This window comes from Erpetoichthys calabaricus, chromosome 4 (genome assembly GCF_900747795.2).
Source record: "Erpetoichthys calabaricus chromosome 4, fErpCal1.3, whole genome shotgun sequence".
Lineage (NCBI taxonomy): Eukaryota > Metazoa > Chordata > Cladistia > Polypteriformes > Polypteridae > Erpetoichthys > Erpetoichthys calabaricus.
The window spans coordinates 130,299,458-130,323,942 of record NC_041397.2 but is presented as its reverse complement, the minus strand read 5'-3'; the positions used below and the strand labels follow the sequence as shown (position 1 = coordinate 130,323,942).

The following is a 24,485-nucleotide window of genomic DNA, read 5'->3' as shown; positions in this document are numbered from 1 at the left end:
GGGACCCATTTATAATCACCAGTTAATCTAACATGCATGCCTTGAAGGGGTTCCACGTCAAGTTTATTGTCACATTTACAGAGTGGATGGTAAATAAGAGTAATTGGCGGCAAGCAAATGTAGAAATGTGAAGAAGGTGCCAACTTCTCACAGGCAGTGGCCAAGCCAAATCATCAGTCTCCTATTATTTTAGCATCTATAAAAGGATTCACATTTCTTTTTTCTTAAGATATTTACAGTACTTAGTATATTGTAAAAAGTAAACAAGTGAAGAATGAGTACAAAAGTAAACTGCAGGTCAATTTTTGTACAATCATACAACATAGTCAGTTTCAAGAGTTAATTGACGTACAGTAGACTTGCTCAGACACTGGTGATTTTACTGTACACATTGAAACCCCCTTTGCGGACCCCGCTCCCCCCGTGATCTCATTCATTATCACTCAGTCTCAGCACACAAGGGAGCTTTTATTCCCTGTGCTAATGCCTCAGACAGCAGGCAGTGGATTAGGTCACTGTTACAGCAGCAACAACCATACATTTCTTTTCGATATCCAGGCATAAGTACATCAAGTTAAAGAGTCACATCTTATTTAATCTTCATCTAAATGTCAATAGGAGCCTTCTTTAAAGGAATATGTAAAATTAAAATGAGTTAATAGCTTTAAAGAAAAACACATTAATATTAACTTCTTTGATTATACAGTGGATTCAGAAAGTATTGGGACCCTTTCAGTTTCTGCACACTGTATTGTGTTGTAGATTTAATTTTAAATGGATGAATTTGCCATTTTTGCCCATCAATCTACATTCAGTAACCCATAATGACAAATTGAAAGCATGTGTTCTGCAAGGTTCGCAAATTCATAAGCAAACACTAATATTTCTCGTCATAAAGTATTCATACCCTTAATTCAGTATTTTGTAGAAGACCCTTTGTCAGCAATTATAGTCTTCTTGAGTAAGTCTCTACAAGGTTTGCTCACCTGTATTTGGGCAGTTTATCCCATTCCTCCTGGAAAATCATCTGAAACTCTGTTAGATTGAATGGGAAGCATCTATAAACTGCCATCTTCAGGTATTTCCACACATAGACTTTGGCTAGGCCACTCAAGAACATTGGAAGACTGGTCTCAAGCCCACTCCAGTGTTGTCTTGACTGTAAGCTTTGTTCATTGTTGTGCTGAAAGGTGAACCGTTGGCCCAGTCTAAGGTCGCATACACTATGGAGTAGGTTTTCTTCAAGGACCTCTCTGTATTGGGCTGCATTTTTCCTTCCCTCAGAATTGACCAGGATCCCTGTACCTGCCATTGAAAAGCAGTCTATAGCATGATGCTTCCGTCGGCATGCTTCACCATATGCATGGTATTAGTAGGGTGATGAGCAGTGTTTGGTCTTTATCAGACATAGTGCTTGAAATTCTGTCCCAAGTGTTTAGTTTTTGCATGTTCTCAGAGTCCTCTAAATGCCATTTGGCAAAATCCATGTGGGTTGTCATATGCCTTTTTCTCAAGAGTGTTTTCCATCTTGCCATTCTGCCATAAAGGCCTGACTAATGGAGTGCTGTTGAGATGGTTGTCCTACCCACAATGTCCTCCCATTTCAGAAGAGGACTTTTGAAGCTCTATTAGAGTGATCATTGGGTTCTTAGTCACCTCCCTAATCAACACCTTTCTTGCCCAGTTATTCAGTTTGGCCAGACAACCGAAACTAGGAAGAGTCCTGGTGGCTTCAAACTTCTTTAAGTTCACAATTATTGATGTCACAGTGTTCCTGGGAATACTCAATGCTTTAGAAATGGTTTTATACCCTTGGCTTGGTCTGTGCCTCCTGACAGTTTTATCACAGTTGTCTAGAGAGAGCACCTTGGAGTTCAAGGTTTAAATTTTGTCCAGACATACAATGTGAATTGTTGGACCTCATATATATACAGTAGGTGTGTGTCTGTCTAAACTGTCCAATCAATTCTGTTTTCCAAAGGGTAGACTCCAGCCAAGTTCTAGACACATTTCAATGATAATTAATGCAAATAGGATGCACCTGACTACAATCTGAAATGCCACAGCAAAGGGACAAAATACTTTTAAAATGAGAGATTTCAGGTTTTGATTTTTAATAAATTTTCAAACCTTTCTGAAAACATGTTTTCACTTTGTTATTATGGGTTACTGAATGTCGATCAACGAGCAAAAATGACAAATTTATCCATTTAAAAGTAAATCTACAACACAATAAAGCATGCAGAAACTGAAAGGGTCTGAGTATTTTCTGAATCTTCTGTATGTAACAAGAGTTTTTAAAGTGTTTTAAAGAACCATAATGCAGAGTTCATGCTAAATGGCAAAATTATATAGTAGATAATGGCTGTTTCAATCCTTAATATTGTTGATTATTCTATTGTTTGTGGTATGCTGGTGAGCCCCATCATCTAAGGACCAGTAATGAACATGAACTGCTTATTTACTCCACTTTTAGAACCCCTAGATATGCTCTCCAATTTTGCCCACAGCCCCAGTTGTGTTAACATACTATAGATATATGAGGGATATTCTTCTCTGCTTTGGTTAGTTACTGGAGTATTCCTTTTACTTCGTTGGCTTCTTTATGTAAAGAATTTCTGTCTGTCCACTGACCATTGTGCATCAGTTTTCCGAAGGGGAACATGTTCCCCTAGTTTCTACTTTGAAGCATGTGTCTCTATCAGTTTCATCTTTATAGGACACCTTCTAAAATGTTAAGATCTCAGGATTATATGACAACTGGTGAATGATCTCTGATGATCCTTTGTTGTAAACTGTTTTTTAGATCCTGATGGTGTAAACAGACATTTCTTTCATTAAGAATGATTGGATAGATATTATTCAGGCTCTGTAGCCCCAGTGACTTGAAGGCTGAAATCTTGTACAAGTACTTTTAACTCCAACACAGCCCTTGGATTTTGTTAAATACATTGCATACAAGGCATTTTTAATCAAATCTTTCAAGCTGTCCACTTGTAAGAGGTGTGCAGGAACATTCAAATGAATACCTAATTATTTTAAGGTCAATGAGAGCTGCAATAGAAATAAAAAGTACTGAAGACCTTGCAAGTGTTTCAGTAATCAGAAGGGATAAGAATCAATATTCCCTAAATCTGTTGTTCTGGTTCTGCCTTAGAAAAGTGGCAAATGCTTCTTCCACATGAGGAAAGGTCATTAACTCATCATAGAAGAGCTCAAGGAGTTTGGTATCTGCAGTGCTGTGCCAGGCCAGGTTCTGATATATAGTTCTCATTGTATTGACCAATCTCCATTCTCATCTATGGTTGTGATGTTTAGCTGGTGAATGAAAAGACACTTATTTACAAGGTAGAGTTCATGAAAGGATGAGAACTTCTTTGTTTTACATCAATTGGATCAATTACTGTACCTGAACTTGAGTATTACAGGCTTTGGTCCAATAAGCTGATCTCTAAAGACTACTGCTGGATCATTTTCCAGGGATTATACCTTGTAGCTTATCCCTGTGCTGCTCAGATGTAGCTGGACTACGTTGCAGAAGAACTGGCAGGCTGCTAAATGACTTTAAATGTTATTTCTCTTTGCTTTTCTTTTAGATCAAGGGCACATTCCTCCGGACATACAATGAAGCTGTGCAGAACTACAATGGAAAGGATGACAGGAGCCGGGCAGTGGATGACGTGCAGCACAGTGTAAGACAGACAAAAAAAGGCATCTCTAAAGATGCAGGAGTAGTGACAATATTGTGTTGATTAAATGAAGTTCTGTTTGATTCAGCTTGATATATAAGGGGTATTTAAGAATAATCCATCATTTTCTTACTTGCTTGTTCAGTTCTTGGTCACATGGTGCTAGAGTCAATTCCAACACCATCAGGCATAAGACTGAAAGTAACTCTGCACTCTCACATAAGCCAGTTAGCTATACCTGCATCATTTGAAGATGTAGGAGGAAAACCAGGAGGAGTAGGAGTACCCAGTGGAAAAGGTACAAAAGCACAGAGTGAATATGTATCCTCCACATAGGCACTGCGGAGGCCAGGACTCTGATTTGCAAGACAACAGTCCTAAGCAGTGTTCCACCCAACCACAAAACTCAGATCAATATTAAATATGCTTACTGTAACCTATATGCTCTCCAGTAATGCCATATTGGCTCACAATATATCATCCAGTCAAAACATGGAATAAAACTGATATGCTTCTAAAAGACATTCATGCTACAGCAGTGACAGCAGCCAGTGGGCAGAATAGACACTGTAAAATTAAATTCTGCATTTTCACTATCCTTTAATAAAACCTTGCAAGTTAAAGTGCCAGACGTTAACCAGTACAGTATTCCATTTATTTTAATTTACATAAAAGCTAAGTTCTGCTCTGTAATGTTACATTTCTTTCTTAACCAGATATGTATGTGTATCTCCTCTGATAAAATGGATGCAAGGCATGTTTTGCATTATTCTACCAAGGTCTATTATTACTGTAAATGGACGGAAGTACTTTGCACGCTTGAAATGGCATGATCTGGTGCAGCAGCTGGAATTAGTAGAAATGAGGCTTTAGACAGATTTCTTTGGGCTTTAGCGAGAAGAGTCTAAAGCAATTGGAGTTGGAGGCTCCATCACATGAATGAATTAATCATCTGATTGAGAAAGCTGTGTGATGTCTTTAAATAATTTGTTAATCTGTAAAATAATAAAATATGAAAGAAGAATTAGGGGAAAGGTGGCCAAAGGAAAAAATTCAAGAGTTTCTGTGCTATCGAGATAATTTGAATATGTCTGCTGTGAAGACATTTTGTCTATCCTGGCAGCGTCAGGCACAAGGCTGGATCTAAATGAGAAGCACTTCACATACAGCTGCTAATTGTTCTAACCTGCACATCTTTAGGAGGTGTCAAAAAATGCAGAACACTTAGTAAAAAGCCTAGCCAGGAACAAGTAGAACCTTTAAACTCTTTGCAGATAGTGTTTCTCCAGGAATGGTACCTTAGTATCTATTAACTATGAGGAACAGCACTAACCATTCTGTCAAAGTTGAACTCCTTAGTTGGATATTATGAAGACATTCTATAATCCAGCTAAAAATATCTTGTTGTAAGAGCACTTAAAATTTGCACATGCTTGCATAACTACACCGGGTACAGTAAAAGTGTTAGGCAGATTGAACTTGAAGTGTGTGTGTGTGTGAGGTATGCATCATTACTTCATAATTAATAATGTCAGATGTTTGCCTTCGTTACTTACAGTGAAATTAGGTCCAGTTCCTTACCTGATCAGTGTCCGTGTGTTTGCTTGTTCCCATAATGTCAAAATGATTTTTCTAATGTAGTCTAATTTCTGTCCACATCCTAATGATTTGCATTTTTGATTATTTGATGACATTAAATTGGGAGTATGTTTGAGTATCCTCTGGACTGGCATTCTATTCATTGTTGAGTACTGCCTTGTGCCCAATCCTTTGTTTTTTCTGTGTAATTTTTCTTTTATTTTTGAAAAGTAGAACATTACAGTGGCATACTACTAATTATAACAAAAAATAATAACATTCATCCATCCATTATCCAACCCACTATATCCTAACTACAGGGTCACGGGGGTCTGCTGGAGCCAATCCCAGCCAACACAGGGCGCAAGGCAGGAAACAAACCCTGGGCAGGGCGCCAGCCCACCTCAGGGCACACACACACACACACCAAGCACACACTAGGGACAATTTAGAATCACCAATGCACCTAACCTGCATGTCTTTGGACTGTGGGAGGAAACCGTAGCACCCGGAGGAAACTCACACAGACACAGGGAGAACATGCAAACTCCACGTAGGGAGGACCCGGGAAGCGAACCCTGGTCTCCTAACTGCAAGGCAGCAGCACTACCCACTGCGCCACCGTGCCACCAAAATAATAACATACCAGATACAATCCAGAGAAAACAAAAGAACAATTAAAATACAAAAGAAGAAACAAAACAAGATTCCAACTTGTGCCTAATTCTGTCGAGAACTTATAATAGAAAGTAGAAGTTGAGAAAACAGATGAATGGTTGGATGGTGTTATTAGGTTTTCTAGTTCTGATTTAAGATTGAAAAATCATGGAGTTGGGGGCACATTATTTTTTCATTCCAGGATGAGTAGAAAGTGAGGAAAAGGGACCTTCTACTTTTTATACATTTATTTGCTTTAGATAAAGTAGAACTTAATTTTCTGTTTCTCTTTTTTTTCCAGCTGCATTGCTGTGGAGTGCAGAACTACACTAGCTGGTTTGCAAGTACCTACTTCATAGAAGAGGGTATTCCATCCAGCTGCTGCGCAAATGCCAGTGACTGCAACCAACAGGACCTGCGTAATATTACTGTTGCTGCCACTAAGGTGTACCAGCAGGTATGTCTTGAGTCATACAATGCAAGTCACAGGGTTTGATAACCTTGAAACCCAAATCATGAAATAAACAAAATAATTTGTTTATGGGTCAGGATAGGTTTTTTTTTTTTTTTTTTCAGGGCATGCCTTGAAGCAGCCGGTTGTAACTGGTCATTAGTTATTTTCAAATGATGGAAGTGCCATGTAATGTCACATAAACTGTGACTGAGATCAGCCACAGACTAAAGTGACTGCATTGTTAGCTAATAAGCGTCAGTATATTTGTGTTTTGCCTTTGCTCATTTACCTATAGTTCATATTGTAATCTTAAATGCTTTAGTCTATAAATATATATTAAGGTTTTAAGTAATGGATTTATTTAAAGGTAGGAATTTTATAGTAGCTGCATAAATCAGTATGACCTTTTTTGTTTAGTTTTCTTACCCTCATTAAGTCATATGATTATGTGTCAATAATTCAGACCCATTTTGAACAATTGAACCATTGTAGTGTTATTTTGAATACCCTGATGCATCTAAGGCAGCTCTGACAGACAATGAAGTAAGTTGTGCAACAAACTGCATATGTCCCATTTTTGCTAAAAAAAAAAAAAAAAAAGGATTTCATCCGATATTGCAAGGCCTAATTTGACAAGAAAAAAAAACCAATTATGACATCTCTGCTTTCACTTTTTGCATGAAATAATCTCTTCAACATCACACCCGTCTGTAGTTAACATTACATAAGATACTGAAATTTGATATAGTATGACAATACACATGGTGACCCCTTGTGCACACTGCCACTTACATTGTCATGTTCATCAGCAGATAAATGTAAAATCTTGAGTCGGTACCTATTCAGCTTCTCAGGACAGCATCTGGTGGTACAGCTGAATTTAAAAATCTGATGTCTCTAGCACTTGACTTTCCAAACATAAAGCTTCATCTTTAGCAGTAAAACATTGCGCTCGGAAATGCAAAATTCTTATCTACTTTACCTCTGTCTAATTTACTGAAGCAATTTTGTTCAAAATTAGTAGGGTTCTAACATTTTACAATACCAATAAATGTGCCAAGTTTCAATGGGATTGAGTCATTTGTTTTTGAGTTAATATGTCAAAAGACTTATGACACACAGACAGGCATTATTCCAAAAGTGGTCAAATCATGTTCAGGAATGTCTGAAATGTGTAAATTCATTGAAAACCCAAACTTTTAACCCTTTACAGGACTTTACTCATACAGTACATACACCTGTGGTATATGTTACAGAACCAACACAACTGTTAATTTAATTACTATTAATAATACAGTAGAAATAATGATTAAAAGATTAAAGTTGTAAATATATTCATTGATGTTAAATACAAAAAGATATAAATTTATATATAATTTTTTTTATTTGGGGCAGTTGTTTCATGATAACCTCAAAAATTGCTTTGCAAAGCACATGAGCCTCATATATAAATGGTGCGTATGCACAAAAATGTTGCTTACGCCCATTTCCATGCTCACATCGAGAGGTATAAAAAGTAAATTTGATATAAAACTACGCACATTTTCACGGTAGCCTCAGACCATGCGTACACATGTTTCTGCTCGGTTTTGCAAACAGGCAGCCCCCAGCGTCAAAACAGCACTACTGTTTCTGTGCAGTTTCCCATTCTTTTTTAGATTCACTTACATGGTGAGATCTTTTGTCAAATACACTGAAATTAATTTCATATTGTTTACAAATTTAATGCAGTTGACTGTAATCAATCTGTTACAATAATATGGTGCACAGAATGGACAAACTGTTCCAACTACCATGGCTGCTTTAGTATTTTTAGGAGACATTGCAAATGGAAAAATTAGAAGAGAGCATGTATTTAGAGATCATACTGATTTCTTCTCTCTTGATGATGACTGACTTATAAGTCGATTTAGATTTCCAAGAACTATCCTCTTGGAGCTGTGTGCTAAACTGTGGCTGGCTTTACAAAGGCAGACTTTGAGGAATTGTGCTGTACATGTTCCTTTGCAAATTCTGTCCATTCTCTGGTTTTTAGCCACAGGAGCTTTTCAACGTGAACTGGCTGACTGATCAGGTATTCTCATTTACCACTGAGTCGCACCATGCAGAAGTCAACTGCATGAACATTGCTATAAAAGTGCCTTCAGAGAATGAATTTGCTTGTGTAAACAGAAAGCATGTCAACTCTATTAAAGTGCTGCTCTATAGTCCACAGAAAGTGTGTCACATTGTGCAAGCATGTAGCATGCTGCATAATGTAGCACACAATCGTGCCTTGCCAGTACCTAAAGAAATGCAGTATGATGAACCTGATACTAAACCCACCAAATGATCAGCCAAATCAAACAGCATTACAACTTAATTTGAATGTAATTAGCAGAATGTTAAAATGGGTAATCAGACGCAGCAATATTTAAATGATTCATTTAACTTGTGGTCAATATCACATAGTACAGCTCTTATATTTTTTAGGTCATTGGCCACATCTCTTACAGCATCCAATATTGCATTTTCTGGCTTCAGAACAGCGTCCGTCACCACACGGTCAGATGGTTGCCTGGCAGTTTCTGAGGCAGGGGTGTGTGTGCTCGCTACAGCAACACCATCACCGCCTGGGGTCACCTTTTGTTATATTGCCTGAAACTGAATAAACAGTAATACTACATCTACTCCCTGCTTGTTTGTCTTGCTAAACATGCACATTATTTACACGAGTATGGATAATGGTAAACGAAAAAAAAATTAAAACTCACCTTCACCCGCAGTGATGTCGTGGTCCCCCTCACCCGCCAATAATTGCAGCAGCTCGCTGCTCAAACGCTGTGAGTCCTGGAATTCCACTACCTCCTCCAGTAGTTTTAACACTCAGACTTTGGGCTGCAACTCGCCTTTTCACACTGACTTTGATATCTGACAAGTTCTTTTTTATTTCAGGCATCATGTGACATTCTGAATTTTAAGTTTTGAGTGTCTCTACCACACTGTGCCACTCCATCAATTTTGTTTTGTTGCTTATACCACTGCTTAAGCCACCAAATAGTTCATTTTCGTTGCCTTCACTTCACTGAGCAGGGCATCCATTTTGTATTTGCTGAAATTCTTTTTTTTACACGTGCTTTTGCCAATGTCTTTTAACAAAAATACTGAATGGAGGGGGCTATTTATATCGATTTGCATATTCAAATAGGTGAAATTCTAGAAGGAGTCTGGGTGGGGCTGTGGGCTCGTGCATGTGCGTTAAAATTCACATTGATTGGGATTTATAAAGGGAAAATGCATAGAACTTTGCTTACACACGGTTTTAAACATTTGAATTTTTTTTTGCGTATGCACATTTAAAGTTCTGTCTGTATGCCATGTTTTAGTGCAAATTCAATGCAAGGCATTGTACATGAGGCCCCTGGGAATATGGTTCCGTATAAATGGTACAATTTAAAATTTAAATAGGCTGTTATATTGCATCATCCTGTACTTACAAATATCATTCAATATGTGCTCAACTTTTCAAAAGTGCACACAATGTGGTAATTATTGTATGCATGACAAAAATAAACCAATGTGAATTGTATTTTGAAATTGTATGTCATAGAATCTTTTCATGGCAGAAACTAAGTACTGTATGTTTAGGTTGTTTGCTCTTCACTGACACTTCTTTGAATTGTAGGGCTGTTACGAACTGGTGACCAGTTTCATGGAGACCAACATGGGTATAATAGCTGGAGTCGCTTTTGGAATTGCCTTTTCACAGGTAGCGTATTTCAACTTTCTGAAGCAGCGTCTCTAAAGAGTGTTGCAGGTTTTTATGTACAATTTCAAACTAGAGAGTGATAATAATTTTCAGACAATGCATAAACGTCCATATTTGCATCCATTTTGTAAATTTGTTTCCTGGCAAGGTCATAAGGGGTTGTAGACTTTCCTGTCACATTGTGTGTAAGGTAGACGTCAACCCTGGATATGGCACAAGTCTATCACAAGGCAAGCATTCATTTACAACTCACCAGTTTAATGCATGAACTGAAAGACTGAAGTTTTTTCTTTTTTATGCTTTTTTTTTGTTTAAGTACTGTCTATGCTGAAAAATTACAGTGTAGTTTGAAACTTGTCAAAGGTATAGGGTAATGTTTTGACACGTTGGTCAATAGGGTGAATTCACTGTCTAGATGGCTCATTAGTGCTTGGCTGTTGTTTTGTTTCCAAGTCGCAGGCAACTTGCAGCACACAGACAGGCTCAGGTGAATGAGACGCTCCTCTGTAGGACTCATTATTTGCACCCATGTCTATTTATTAGAATTGAGCACACCCACATTTTTAAAGCTGTTTAGACAGAGAGAGAGCCCTTAACAAGCACATCAAAGAGACGGAATAAAGTTCAGTGAAAATATTCAGGTTTAATTAATGTCTTAGAAAACAAAACACAAAGTGCAAGATTGTTAAGAATCCTCAGTGTGAGCTGAGAAACTGAGTAAGGCAGAGTGATTAATTAAATGATGAGTTCAAAAAAAGACACAAATTAGCCACTGCAAAGGAGAATGGTTGATTTTCTACGTGCACAACATGCACAATTAGATGGAGTGGACAGGGTCTTGCTGGAAGTATCTGTAACAAAGATGGCATAACGGAATCGCAGTTCTCATCGGCGCCAGAACTAATATTTAAGACACTGTATGTTGTATGTTTATTTTGTATTTACTTGGATGTTATGGAAAGACAATTTCTCTTTGCCTTTCACAACTTTTCCCAAGGTATGTTTTCAGATTGATTAGTGCTGCTAAATTGCCTGAGTTCTTTGCAAAATTGTAATCTGTACCAAACTGCTGTCCCACTCTGTGTAAAAGTTGTTTTGCTGTTTAGAAACCTCTCTCGATTACCTCAAATGAAATCAGTAATTTAGAAAACGCATTTGAGCACTGTTGTTGGCCCTGCCCTGGGCTTTGAAGAAAACAGCACAGCAGAAATATTTTTTTTTCTAGTATCAGAGCACTCAGACTTCAATTACAAGTATGAGAAGCTGGTCTCTTTCTCCAGCACAACCACAACCTTCCATTACCCTCACCACCATTCTTCAAACCAATTGTTCTCTGTCTCTGTCATGTGATTTCTCTCTTCCAGGTGCAAGCTGTTTGTCCTGCTTCCCTCACTCTGTTAATATACAGTGCATCCGGAAAGTATTCACAGCGCATCACTTTTTTCACATTTTGTTATGTTACAGCCTTATTCCAAAATGGATTAAATTCATTTTTTTCCTCAGAATTCTACACACAACACCCCATAATGACAACATGAAAAAAGTTTACTTGAGGTTTTTGCAAATTTATTATAAATAAAAAAACTGAGAAATCACATGTACATAAGTATTCACAGCCTTTGCTCAATACTTTGTCGATGCACCTTTGGCAGCAATTACAGCCTCAAGTCTTTTTGAAAATGATGCCACAAGCTTGGCACACCTATCCTTGGCCAGTTTTGCCCATTCCTCTTTGCAGCACCTCTCAAGCTCCATGAGGTTGGATGGGAAGCGTCGGTGCACAGCCATTTTAAGATCTCTCCAGAGATGTTCAATCAGATTCAAGTCTGGGCTCTGGCTGGGCCACTCAAGGACATTCACAGAGTTGTCCTGAAGCCACTCCTTTGATATCTTGGCTGTGTGCTTAGGGTCGTTGTCCTGCTGAAAGATGAACCGTCGCCCCAGTCTGAGGTCAAGAGCGCTCTGGAGCAGGTTTTCATCCAGGTTGTCTCTGTACATTGCTGCAGTCATCTTTCCCTTTATCCTGACTAGTCTCCCAGTTCCTGCCGCTGAAAAACATCCCCACGGCATGATGCTGCCACCACCGTGCTTCACTGTAGGGATGGTATTGGCCTGGTGATGAGCGGTGCCTGGTTTCCTCCAAACGTGATGCCTGGCATTCACACCAAAGAGTTCAATCTTTGTCTCATCAGACCAGAGAATTTTCTTTCTCACGGTCTAAGAGTCCTTCAGGTGCCTTTTGGAAAACTCCAGGCGGGCTGCCATGTGCCTTTTACTAAGGAGTGGCTTCCATCTGGCCACTGTACCATGCAGGCCTGATTGGTGGATTGCTGCAGAGATGGTTGTCCTTCTGGAAGGTTCTCCTCTCTCCACAGAGGACCTCTGGAGCTCTGACAGAGTGACCATCGGGTTCTTGGTCACCTCCCTGACTAAGGCCCTTCTCCCCCGATCGCTCAGTTTAGATGGCCAGCCAGCTCTAGGAAGAGTCCTGGTGGTTTCGAACTTCTTCCACTTATGGATGATGGAGGCCACTGTGCTCATTGGGACCTTTAAAGCAGCAGAAATTTTTCTGTAACCTTCCCCAGATTTGTGCCTCGAGACAATCCTGTCTCGGAGGTGTACAGACAATTCCTTTGACTTCATGCTTGGTTTGTGCTCTGACATGAACTGTCAGCTGTGGGACCTTATATAGACAGGTGTGTGCCTTTCCAAATCATGTTCAGTCAACTGAATTTACCACAGGTGGACTCCAATTAAGCTGCAGAAACATCTCAAGGATGATCAGGGGAAACAGGATGCACCTGAGCTCAATTTTGAGCTTCGTGGCAAAGGCTGTGAATACTTATGTACATGTGCTTTCTCAATTTTTTTCTTTTTAATAAATTGGCAAAAATCTCAAGTTAACTTTTTTCACATTGTCATTATGGGGTGTTGTGTGTAGAATTCTGAGGGGAAAAAAATGAATGTAATCCATTTTGGAATAAGGCTGTAACATAACAAAATGTGGAAAAAGTGATGCGCTGTGAATACTTTACGGATGCACTGTATATGCTTTGTATTACACTTAGGGATTCTCAAAAAGTCGAGGGCCAACTAATATTCCAGTCTCCGATGGCCGTCATTAAAATATATCCTTTGATTGTCCAGGGTGACAAGCAGTATTCCCTTTCAGGATAACTTTTCTCTTGAAAAAAATCAGGATTACCCAATTTACCTTTTCTAGTGACTCTGAAAACATAATTTCTATTACAAGAATAAAGAATGGACTACAATAAAAGAATATGTACTGTAGCATTTGTCAGGCATATTCTGTGAAAACATGAATGATTAATTAAAGAACTTCTTGACTACTTTCTGTATTATCAAAGTTTCAGAAGTTGAAGATTTAAACCAGAACTCAAAGCCAAAGGACTAGTGAGGGTCATACAGTGAAATAAACTTTCATAGAGAGGGCAATTAAAGAATCATGGTCAACAGTGTGATTAAATTATTGGAAACATTACATTTTTAAAGCCTTTTACTTTTCTTTTGGGGTGGCACGGTGCTGCACTGGTAACACCACTGCGTCGCAGTGAAGAGAGCAGGATTCGTGTCCCAGGTCTTCCCTACGTCCAGGGTTTGTTCCTGCCTTGTGCCCTGTGCTAGCTGAGATAGGCTCCAGCAGACTCCTGTGAAACCATTCAGGACTAATTGGGTTTGAAAATGACGGACTCACTGACTTTTATTTGGGAAGTAGACGTTACTTTTAAGATAACATTCAGACAAAGGAACCTATATGGCCCCTTGGCTTTAAATAGCCTGGCATTCATCAAGGAACTGATTAGCACTGATGCTTACAACATCGCTATAGAGACAGACCATAGCAACCGTTTGATGATGTCATCAAACTGCAACCAAAACAATGTGAACAAATAAAATAAAACTCAAAAAATCAGAAGACTAGAAAAAATTTCTAAAGACACCAAGCTATTCCAATATAATTAGAAATCATTACACTTTCACAGCAAATTAATACCAGTAATAATATCATACCCTTAATAGTGGGGAGTTTCCAATAATTTTTCTAATGAGGATACCAAGGCTTGCCCTGCAGATTTTATGAATTTTAAAATAAGCTTAGACAAAGAATAGGAGAACTGGATCAGACATGGATCAAACCTTACTTTTGTTTTCTTAGTCTCTTTGGTAAGTCGTTCACCAAAGACAGACTAGTAACAAGGTGGTAGTCTTTTAATAAGGACTGTCTGTCTCATCTGGGTTTGTCCAAGCTGGCTTGTTTCCCCCGTATGTCCTTCCATAAATGTTTTATGTCAGCATCCCAGGTTTTGCAGCAACTGACTGGGAGGTAAAATTGAGGCTTGGACAGCTCCACCCCATCCTATACTTTATTGTCCTCAGAGTGCCAGTTATTCTAACTTGGGTTATTGAACCCAGGAGGCACCCAGAACTTTTACCCAAATTCTGGGCTTTCTCTTGCATTGTCTGAGTCATATCTGTGCTCCTTCCATCAACTAGGACCAGAAGAATGCTCTCTGGGTTTGTGGCATACCTCATGACAGGACATTGGATGGTCCTTCATTTCATTATGAAATTTTAAACAGGCCTTTATCTTTTAGAAAGTATTGCTATCTTGTTGTGGAGTCTCAATCGTGTCACTTTACAGGGCAGCATTGTGTATTGCCAGGGCTGAAACTGAATACGTTGTTATTAATTTGAGACATGAGCGCATTCTGATGTATGCTAAGTGCTTGTTGATGAGATTTGTTAGCCTGAATTAATAAGTGTAATGCTCGTTAGCGTTATGTTTAATATTAATTACTTTTAATTAAGCACAAGCATCCAACATATCAGAGACTATCAGCTAGATAATTGACGGTAGCAATAGTTAGGTCTTATGATAGACAAGGTCAGTAATCTAACTGATTACTATTTATGCATATGTGTTAGAATGCCCTTTTTTCATTTCTTTGTTATGATTTTTCCTATTATGGCAAAAGAAATGGTAATAAGTGAATTAATGATAAAGGTAGCTTTCTTGCATCATTGCTTTCTATCTGCTGATCTTTTCACTGTACCATTGCAACAGACTACACCTGCCTGCTCTTCTGCTCAGGCAATTCCATACTTTGCATTTTTCACTCAGAAGGCCCTCTTGGAAATTTGACTTTTTACTTCTCCGAAGGTCATACTTCTTATAAAGTTTGCTTACAATCGAGACATGTGTAAGTAGTAAGGTGAAATGAATCTGAGAGTCAAGAGCCTATAAGGTGTTTTAATTAGTTGGATTTGACACTCTTTTACACTCCTGTGTTGGAAAAGCTCACATTCCATTCTAGGAAAGTATAATGGCAGATGTAAGCCAACCTTACCTTTGTGATCTAATAGTTTTATCCCTTTCATTAGTAGCAGCATAAAGTTTATGTTGTCATCCTCTCCAGAAAGGTGTTTCTGGTTTTCAGGTATTTTCAACAGTTTCAGTTTTTATTTACTGTTTAGTGGAGACACTCTTGGTCATCCTACTAGTATGTACAAACATTTGTAGACAGTGCAATTTTTATGATAGTATGAAACTTTTTTCAGTTGCAATTCAAAATTTGTGAACCACATGGGACAACCTGAATTTCTGTATTATTACTCATAACAATGTGGTCTGTGCTTCACCTAGGTCACAATAATAAACTCACAATTTGCTTAAACGAATAACACACAAATAACCAGATGACTATTTATTAATAATGATTACATTATATAAACTTTCATAGTCAAGGCAGGAAAAAGTATGTGAACCTCAGCTCTAATGATAAAATATAAGTGGATTTAAGTGTTCAAAAAAACTGAGATCCCAGACATATTGAAGTGGGAAGAGAGCATCATTGTTTGGGGCCGCTTTTCTGCATTTCAGCCTGGACAAAAAAATTGACATTTTATAGGAGAATAGCAGGGATACTGATCCATCACTTTTTGAAGTTGAACGATGCAACAAGACAGTGACCCAAAACAAAGGGTTATATCAACAACAGAATGACTAAAACATCAGAAAATGTGTTATCTGGCATGGCTAAGTGGCAGTCCAGACCCTGGCCCAGCTGAGATGCTGTGGCATGACCTGAAAAGAGCAGTTTACTCAAGGAATCCTTGTAATGTCAATAAACTAAAATGTTTTTATAAGGAAAGAATTGTCTATCCTCATGCCTACTGTTGCATGTATGATCAGAAGCTGCAGAAAACATTTGATGGAGGTTGTTGCTGCCATTGGAGCTCTTACCAGTCATCGAATACAGGGATTTTCATACATCTTCAAGCCTGGCCTGGGAATGTTTAAACAAAGTCTTAAGTCTGTGTCATTAGTTATTTATTATGTTAATGTTTAAGAAGGTTTTGTTTGTCTGCTATTTTGACTTAGTTGATGATCAGACTACATTTGTGTGAGTAATTAACGCATAAATTTCAGTAATTCCAAAGGGTTCACAAACTGTTTCTTGTAACTGTAATATACAGTAATATCATCAAACAAAATTTAATACTAGATAAAGGAAAACTAAACTGAACAAATAACTCACTTTTTTCTTATGTTATTTAATGAATAAAAGTCATCCAACACCAGTTAGGACTGTGTGAAAAAGAATTTTCCCTTGCAGTTAATAGATGGTTGTGTCACCATTAGCTGTTATCACTTCAACCAAACACTTTTTACCATTTAACACATTTTACCATACTCTTCCTTGTAGAGCTACTATAATCTCAAAATCATTAGTAGGTTTGTAAGCATGAACTGCTCATTTCAAGTTCTACCATAGAGTCTGTAAACATTAATTTGCCTCTTTTCCAGCCATTCTGATGTGAATTTGCTTTTGAGTTTAATTGTCTTGCTGCATGAACCAACTATTACTTTGTTCATGTGGTATCAGAAGATTTGGAGCTTGTAAGTTATAATGTTTCACCGAATACTCCCAAGTTGTAATATTTCAGCTTCCCACTTCAATGTGTTCATGCGAATTTTTGATAGGACTATTCAGAGAAATGCATGGTAGTGTTGATTTGTTAATTGGTCGGTAAAAAAGCAATTAAAGATTAACTGTATATTTTTGTGAAGGTAAAGAGTAAACTAGATGTTTTACATGTGTATCACTTCACTCGCAATCCAATTCAACCACAAAGTTGGCATTTCTGACTGACCGGGTTATACTTTTATTGCATACAGTTGACTAAGTTGATAGGTTAGAATTACTTCAGAGCTCTGAGAATCTGGGTAGCTTTATTTTCCCTGAATTGTTTAACTTGTACTTCAGAGTTTGTAAAGCTTTCACATGGAATTTCCGACTCAGGAATTTATATTAACCATCTGCCCAATCGCATGTGAATGTAACATTTGCTTCATCTTCAGCTCTAAGGCAGATAACCAGACATTCTTCAATTTTCTGATGTACAGCAGCATGCTTGCTTTCATCAGCTACTGCAGGTCTTCCAAGTCCTGAGGCAGCAAAGAATTCACACAGGACCACACTAGCATCATCACACATGACTGATGGTATAATGTTCTAACTGTACAATGCTGTATTTACTTTATCCAAAAGGTTCTATTTTTTTTCTTATCTGTCCAAATGAAAGACAAGCATTTAGAGTTATTTTTGGATCTTAGTGACTCCTGCCTTGCTCTTCTCCAATGAACGGCTTTTTTGTCCATTGCCTATCCAATTGAGATTCTAAATATGGAATCATGGACGCAGACTTTTACTGAGGCAAGAAATGTCTTTAGTACTTTGGATGCTGATAAGATCCACTGTGACTTCCAGGATGATTTTATGATTTGCCCCATGGAGTATTTTGGCAAGCAGGCCACTCCTGGGGAGATTCTCTGCTATTCCGTTTCTTTCCGTTTCAACATTACAGTATGTCTCCCACTGAAGTTTGGTGGAGATTGTATTGTATGGCATTGTAGCCCTTTCCAGACTGATAGATATCAATATTTTTTCTGATCTCTTTGGGAGTTTACCCTTGATCGTACCACTATGTGTTTGTTAAATGTTTGCAGTGGCCACTTGACTCTTATGGTAACGGTCCAAATGACTGAGGAGCTGGCCATAATCAAGTCCGGTTGTGTTCAATCAGCTTACTTCAATTATCCTTTTAATTGGGATGATTTAACTAGAGGACAAATATTTTTTTTTTCACACAGTGTCAACTGGATAACTTAAAATAAGTTCCAAATAAGCATCTGTTATTTATTCCATCAGGTATCTTTTATCTAATATTAGATTTTGGTTGATAACCTGAAAATACTGTTTTTAGTACTTTCTGTGATAGTGCTAGAAATCAGTAAAGGGCAAATTCTTTTTCAGGGCACTGTGTACATTTTATGTCTATAATATATGAAATATATGTTTATGTATATGTGCAAGTATACCTATATATCCTTTATTTCTTTTGTATTTAAGATGCACTAAAATACTACAAATAGAATCTGTTTTTTTAGAGGAACTCTGTAAAAGAACAAAAAATCAAGCAAGCCCAAATTGCTCATTCTGCTGCCCATCAGTCATTTGTGCCCAATTGCCCACCAGAAGCATCAGCTCCCATTAGCCCTAATGGAAATAAAAGGCTGTTAACCTTCTTGTGCCCAGCTCCATGGCCGGGGCGTTTTCACTCTGTTGACCATTAATTGAACTATAAATGTTGGGGGGGTGGGCTGGGGAATCAATAAAAGCCATTAAAAAGAGCTTTGTTCTCATTTCCTTAATCCGTCTTCAGCGTGTTTTGCTTGCCATCTTACCTCCTGACTAGAGACACATAAGAGGCTTATCTTTTGACATTGAGGACTTTCCCTATTCAAAGCATTTGTGTGTGCGTGTGTTAAAGGGAGAAAATAGCGTCAAAGAGAGATAGGCATCAGAAGTCTTTTGTGAATTGTTTTCTTTTGTCAAAATAATACTTTATTGCAGATATGTTCATCAAAGTCGCATTTCCACAGGTAATTAACTCATGCATTTTTTGCTAGTTCAGAATTTTAAGAAACATCTCCCTTGTAAAAAGCTCATTTTCAAAATAAAAACAAAATCTTAGGTTGCTTAATTTTCATTTTGTTAAGCAGATAAGCACATTTTAAAGTATCTTTCTTAATACAACACATAGGTTTAACTTCAGAAAAAGTTTGTACCAAAACAAAGAAAAATCTTCTTCATAAGAATTTTTTATTGGTTTCTGATGTTTCTGCTTCCTCCTTTCTAACTTTACCAAAAAGTCACCTGGTATAGCTCAAGTTTTTATTTTGTGCACTAAAGGGTTAATATATTAAAATGTGTTTGACGGCATTAGGCAAATTAGCATTGCATCTACCTTCTCTTGATGTGCAAAAATGATTAAAAGAGTTCCCCTCATCAAAAAAAAAAAAATGACGCTGTCTGCAGGAAAAATAATAATGTGACATTGACATTCCCTTTCATGATAGCGAAAAGTAAAGAAAGGTGTCTCCATTTTGCTACAAGAAAATCTAGAGTTCTTCATTAGCCACTACCTACTCCCATCTATCTATCCTTCTTGAATTTCACTTAGTCCACATGAAAAATGTGTTTGGCATGGTCTGTGACCTAGCAAAGTGTTACAGTTGTGTGCCTACCCATCCTATGAAGATATCTTGACCCAAGATTCAGTCAATTAATCAATTAGTCAATCTTTATTTTATAATAGTGCCATCAGCAGTCTTTGTCATCACAAAATGTTTCACAGAGCTAATAAGACTGCATTTCATGAATTTTATTTTTTTTCAGTATTACTGAGTTAAAGGATACTTTTTTCTTTACATGTTCTTGCTGACATAAGAAGGATGGCATGGTGGCACATTGGATATTACTGACACTGATCGCTGATGCACAGAATCAACATTTTCATTTTCGTTTTGAATCTCATGTCTGGTTTGCACGTTCTCCCCCTGTCTGTGTGGGATTTCTTCACACTTCCATAAAGATGTATTTGATTGGTGGACTGTCGACTCCAAATTGGCCATGTGTGAGTGAGTAACCCTTGTGATGAACTGGCACCCTAGTCTCGCAGAGCCAGACTTATAATATATACTTCTGGAGGCAACCATGAATGAATTCTACTTAAATGTGGGTGGGAACAATTAGACGGTTCACTGAGTCTCACATATTTAAATCAACTCAATGCTTCATGAAGGTGGAGCTCAGAGTATGGGCGGTGATTTACACAGCAAAAGGCGCTGGCGCGGTTATAATGGATAAACCTTCCATGGGTGAAAGGTCTCCCTAAAAGACCTGTGTGAAAACAAATAAATGTGCATCCTGTAAGATCTCATTTAATGTGGTCAAAACAAAGGGAAAAATCTTTCTGGGAAACCAGATTATATTTTAGCATTTGAGCACATCGCTGGACTTGTACTAAGTGAATGATGCACTGCCTCAGGCTGTATGTAGTCAATGACGATCATATTTAAGATGGTATAGCTGGAATCCGCAAGCGGTACAAAGAATTGGCAGCCATGTTTGCAGAAAAGACAACTGTATATTATATATTCATACTAAACCGTGTGCCTTCACACCGAGTAAAGAGTAGATGAAAAGAGCTTCCTTTAAGAGAGATCTCTTTGCTATTGATAATGAAGAGCCACAGGAGAAGTACATTTTGGTACACGGTACACTGGAAACAGTTAACATGTCAAACGATACTCCAGCATTACCACAGACCACAGATGAGGCAGCACAGTCTACAGGAATAACTAAAGCAAGTTAACAGTACTGTCTAATTGTAATTACCAAACATGCCATACAAGCATAAAGCTGCAGAGCTTAAACATGTAGCATACTGTATATAGGCCACAGTGCAAAACCTCTGTAAAGATAAGTTGCTGTTGTTATATCTTGGAGTGGTGCAACAGTCAAAATGACAGCTTCAGTAACTTGGGTTACAGAGCTCTTTAACTGATGGGCAAAATTGTAGCTTTCTGTTTTCTTTCAGTGTCAGATTTTTTGTTCAGTTTCTTTTTCAACCAGAAAGCCCACGATTCTCGAAAGAATCGCAAATCCAAGAATGGCAATCACTTTCTGTTCCCTCCGATACTTGGAGGGATGAAATATCATGTAGGGTGGGTGCGTCCTGGGAAAGTTCATTTAATTAAATAAACGTACTTGTACTAAAGCGGTTTCTTTTTGGAGCTGTGACTCATCTGGTTCTGGTGTTTCAGAAGTGCGTTGTAGGCGCCTTCGTTTATTGTTTTTATCCATGCAGTCTCTTTTTTGTTTTTCTATGGCTGTGTCGTCAGCAAGAAGTCATTTGCTGACGGCGGTGGATTCGCATGCTGAAGTGACCATGGCAGCGGATCCGGGCATGGAGGGCTACATTACTAAACGAACGTGGTATATGCGGTGGTGTGGGCGGTCGCGTTCGGGCGGCTGTACAACCTGGCGTGCACGCTTTACCTCAGGTTTAGTTTACAGGTCGTAGTCATGGCAAAGTTTTCATTTAATTAAATAAACGGGCTTGTGTTTGTATTACTAATCGTTGAGCTCCTTCCATTTGGAGCCGTGACTCCTTTGCCTCTGCTGTGTCATAAGCACGTTGTGGGCGCGTTCGTTCATTGTGTTTATCCATACGGGCTCGTTTTGTATTTCCGTTAGTTGAGCTCTTTCATTGTGGAGCCGTGACGTCTTTGCTTCTGGTGTGTCTGAAGCGTGTCGTAGGAGCCTCCGTGTATTGTTTTTATCCATGCGGTCTCGTCTTTGTTGTTCTGTGGCTGTGTCGTTAGGTAGAAGTCGTTTACTGTTAGGAAGCATACTCAAACTTACACACACTGACTGCTGGCACAGTGGATTAGAGCAGATGTAGTTTACAGGTTGTGGTGTTTGGGCGCCACGCATTGACTCTGGGAACTACGGGCTCGGTTTTGTATTACACATCGTTGAGCTCTTTCCATTTGTAGCCGTGACTCCTTTACCTCTGCTGACACCGACTGCTGGCACAGTGGATCAGAGCAAGTTTAGTTTACAGGTTGTGTTGTTTGGGCACCACCTACTGACTCTGGGAAGCTGCTGGGTTTGACTCTGTGGCGCAGTGCGCATGCGGTGCGTCTGCCGTCTGTGCATAAATTAAACTGTCATTTAGTAATATAGATATGCTTCAATAGAGTCAGACTACAGGCATCCACCTTGATCTCATTTGCTTTGCTTATTTTTTCAATTGTACCCCAGTCAATGAAAGTGCATAGACTAGAGGAAACTGGGGCAGGTTTTTAGGAAAAAACCCTTTGGGCTTGACCATTTTAAGAGCAGATTTTCATCTTTGTTCACTATATACAGTACTTAATAACAAGTTGCCCCCAGACATGTATTTTCATGCAAGAATCATAAAAACACCACAAAACTGGCATCCTGTCCAGGGATGTTTCTTGTTTCTTGCCCTGTGCTGCTGGGATGGACTCCAGCCCCTATAACCTTGATTTGGATTGAGCTGCTATGAGAATGCTATGTTACATAACTAAGAAGACAGTTAGTTTTTGTTTAAATGTAACATGTATTTATGAAGAAGTTGTTAAAGAATATCAGTATAGCACTAACAAATACTTACTTGACATGGGTTGAAAGAAGTGTACAAAAAATGATTATTTTCTTTCTCTCTTTTTCTCTCCACAGTTGATTGGGATGCTGTTGGCCTGCTGTCTGTCTCGATTTATCACTGCCAATCAATATGAAATGGTCTAATGACAAAGAAAAAGGAAAAAACACAGTGAGTTTACTACTCCATAGGAGCTCAGCAGGTGTGAGGTTATCAAAAAACAACCAAAAAAATATGTGGAGCCGGGCCTCTCAATATGCCTCACCCTGGAAAGCATTTCTCCACAATAACAAAAAAAAATCAAAAAACCTAAAAACAGAAAATTGGTGTAAGACTGGAAGCTTTCTACATAATGTAAGACCAATAATCTTCTTGTGTGATAACATAATTATCAATAATAAGGTAAAGAAATCCATCCATCCATCCATCAATCCTCTTCCGCTTATCCGAGGTCGGGTCGCGGGGGCAGCAGCTTGAGCAGAGATGCCCAGACTTTCCTCTCCCTGGCCACTTCTTCTAGCTCTTCCGGGAGAATCCCAAGGCGTTCCCAAGCCAGCCGAGAGACATAGTCCCTCCAGCGTGTCCTGGATCTTCCCCGGAGCCTCCTCCCGGTTAGACGTGCCCGGAAAACCTCACCAGGGAGGCGTCCAGGAGGCATCCTGATCAGATGCCCGAACCACCTCATCTGACTCCTCTCGATGCGGAGGAGCAGCGGCTCTACTCTGAGCCCCTCCCAGATGACTGAGCTTCTCACCCTATCTTTAAGGGAAAGCCCAGACACCCTGCGGAGGAAACTCATTTCAGCCGCTTGTATTCGCGATCTCGTTCTTTCAGTCACTACCCATAGCTCATGACCATAGGTGAGGGTAGGAACATAGATCGACTGGTAAATTGAGAACTTCGCCTTGCGGCTCAGCTCCTTTTTCACCACGACAGACTGATGCAGAGCCCGCATTACTGCGGATGCCGCACCGATCCGCCTGTCGATCTCACGCTCCATTCTTCCCTCGCTCGTGAACAAGACCCCGAGATACTTGGGGCAGGATCTCCTCCACTTGGGGCAGGATCTCGCCTGAGAGGGCACTCCACCCTTTTCCGGCTGAGGACCATGGTCTCGGATTTGGAGGTGCTGATTCCCATCCCAGCCGCTTCACACTCAGCTGCAAACCGATCCAGAGAGAGCTGAAGATCACGGCCTGATGAAGCAAACAGGACAACATCATCTGCAAAAAGCAGTGACCCAATCCTGAGTCCACCAAACTGGACCCCCTCAACGCCCTGGCTGCGCCTAGAAATTCTGTCCATAAAAGTTATGAACAGAATCGGTGACAAAGGGCAGCCCTGGTGGAGTCCAACTCTCACTGGAAACGGGTTTGACCGATCATACAGGGACCGAACAGCCTTTATCAGGGGGTCTGGTACCCCATACTCTCGGAGTACCCCCCACAGGATTCCCCGAGGGACACAGTCGAATGCCTTTTTCAAGTCCACAAAACACATGTAGACTGGTTGGGCGAACTCCCATGCACCCTCCAGGATCCTGCTAAGGGTGTAGAGCTGGTCCACTGTTCCGTGAAAACAGTAAAGAAATCTAATCTTGTATTTCTTTTTTGTCCAGATTAAACAAATTTCTCACATTATATCTGGAAATAACTAGCTGAAATTAAACATAATTCATTCCTTTTTGTTTTTTTATATATAAACTAGGGGGCTTTGCCCCCTGCTCACTTTGCTTGCCAACCCCCCCGGGCTGTGCTTCACACTAGCCACTTCACATCCTCTGCCGCTTGCGTATGTG

General features: G+C 39.2%; 1 protein-coding gene across 1 annotated transcript in view; it reads left to right on the top strand.

Annotated features, from left to right (window-relative positions):
• The window catches only part of tspan7b (tetraspanin 7b), a 319,697-nt gene that overhangs the window by 276,265 nt on the left and 18,947 nt on the right, over window positions 1-24,485 (top strand). The window contains exons 4-7 of the mRNA XM_028799788.2: window positions 3,597-3,692; window positions 6,226-6,381; window positions 10,043-10,126; window positions 22,765-22,858. Coding sequence (XP_028655621.1) covers window positions 3,597-3,692; window positions 6,226-6,381; window positions 10,043-10,126; window positions 22,765-22,833 — 405 coding nt within the window. The 3' untranslated portion in view covers window positions 22,834-22,858. The remainder of the gene's footprint in view (window positions 1-3,596; window positions 3,693-6,225; window positions 6,382-10,042; window positions 10,127-22,764; window positions 22,859-24,485) is intronic.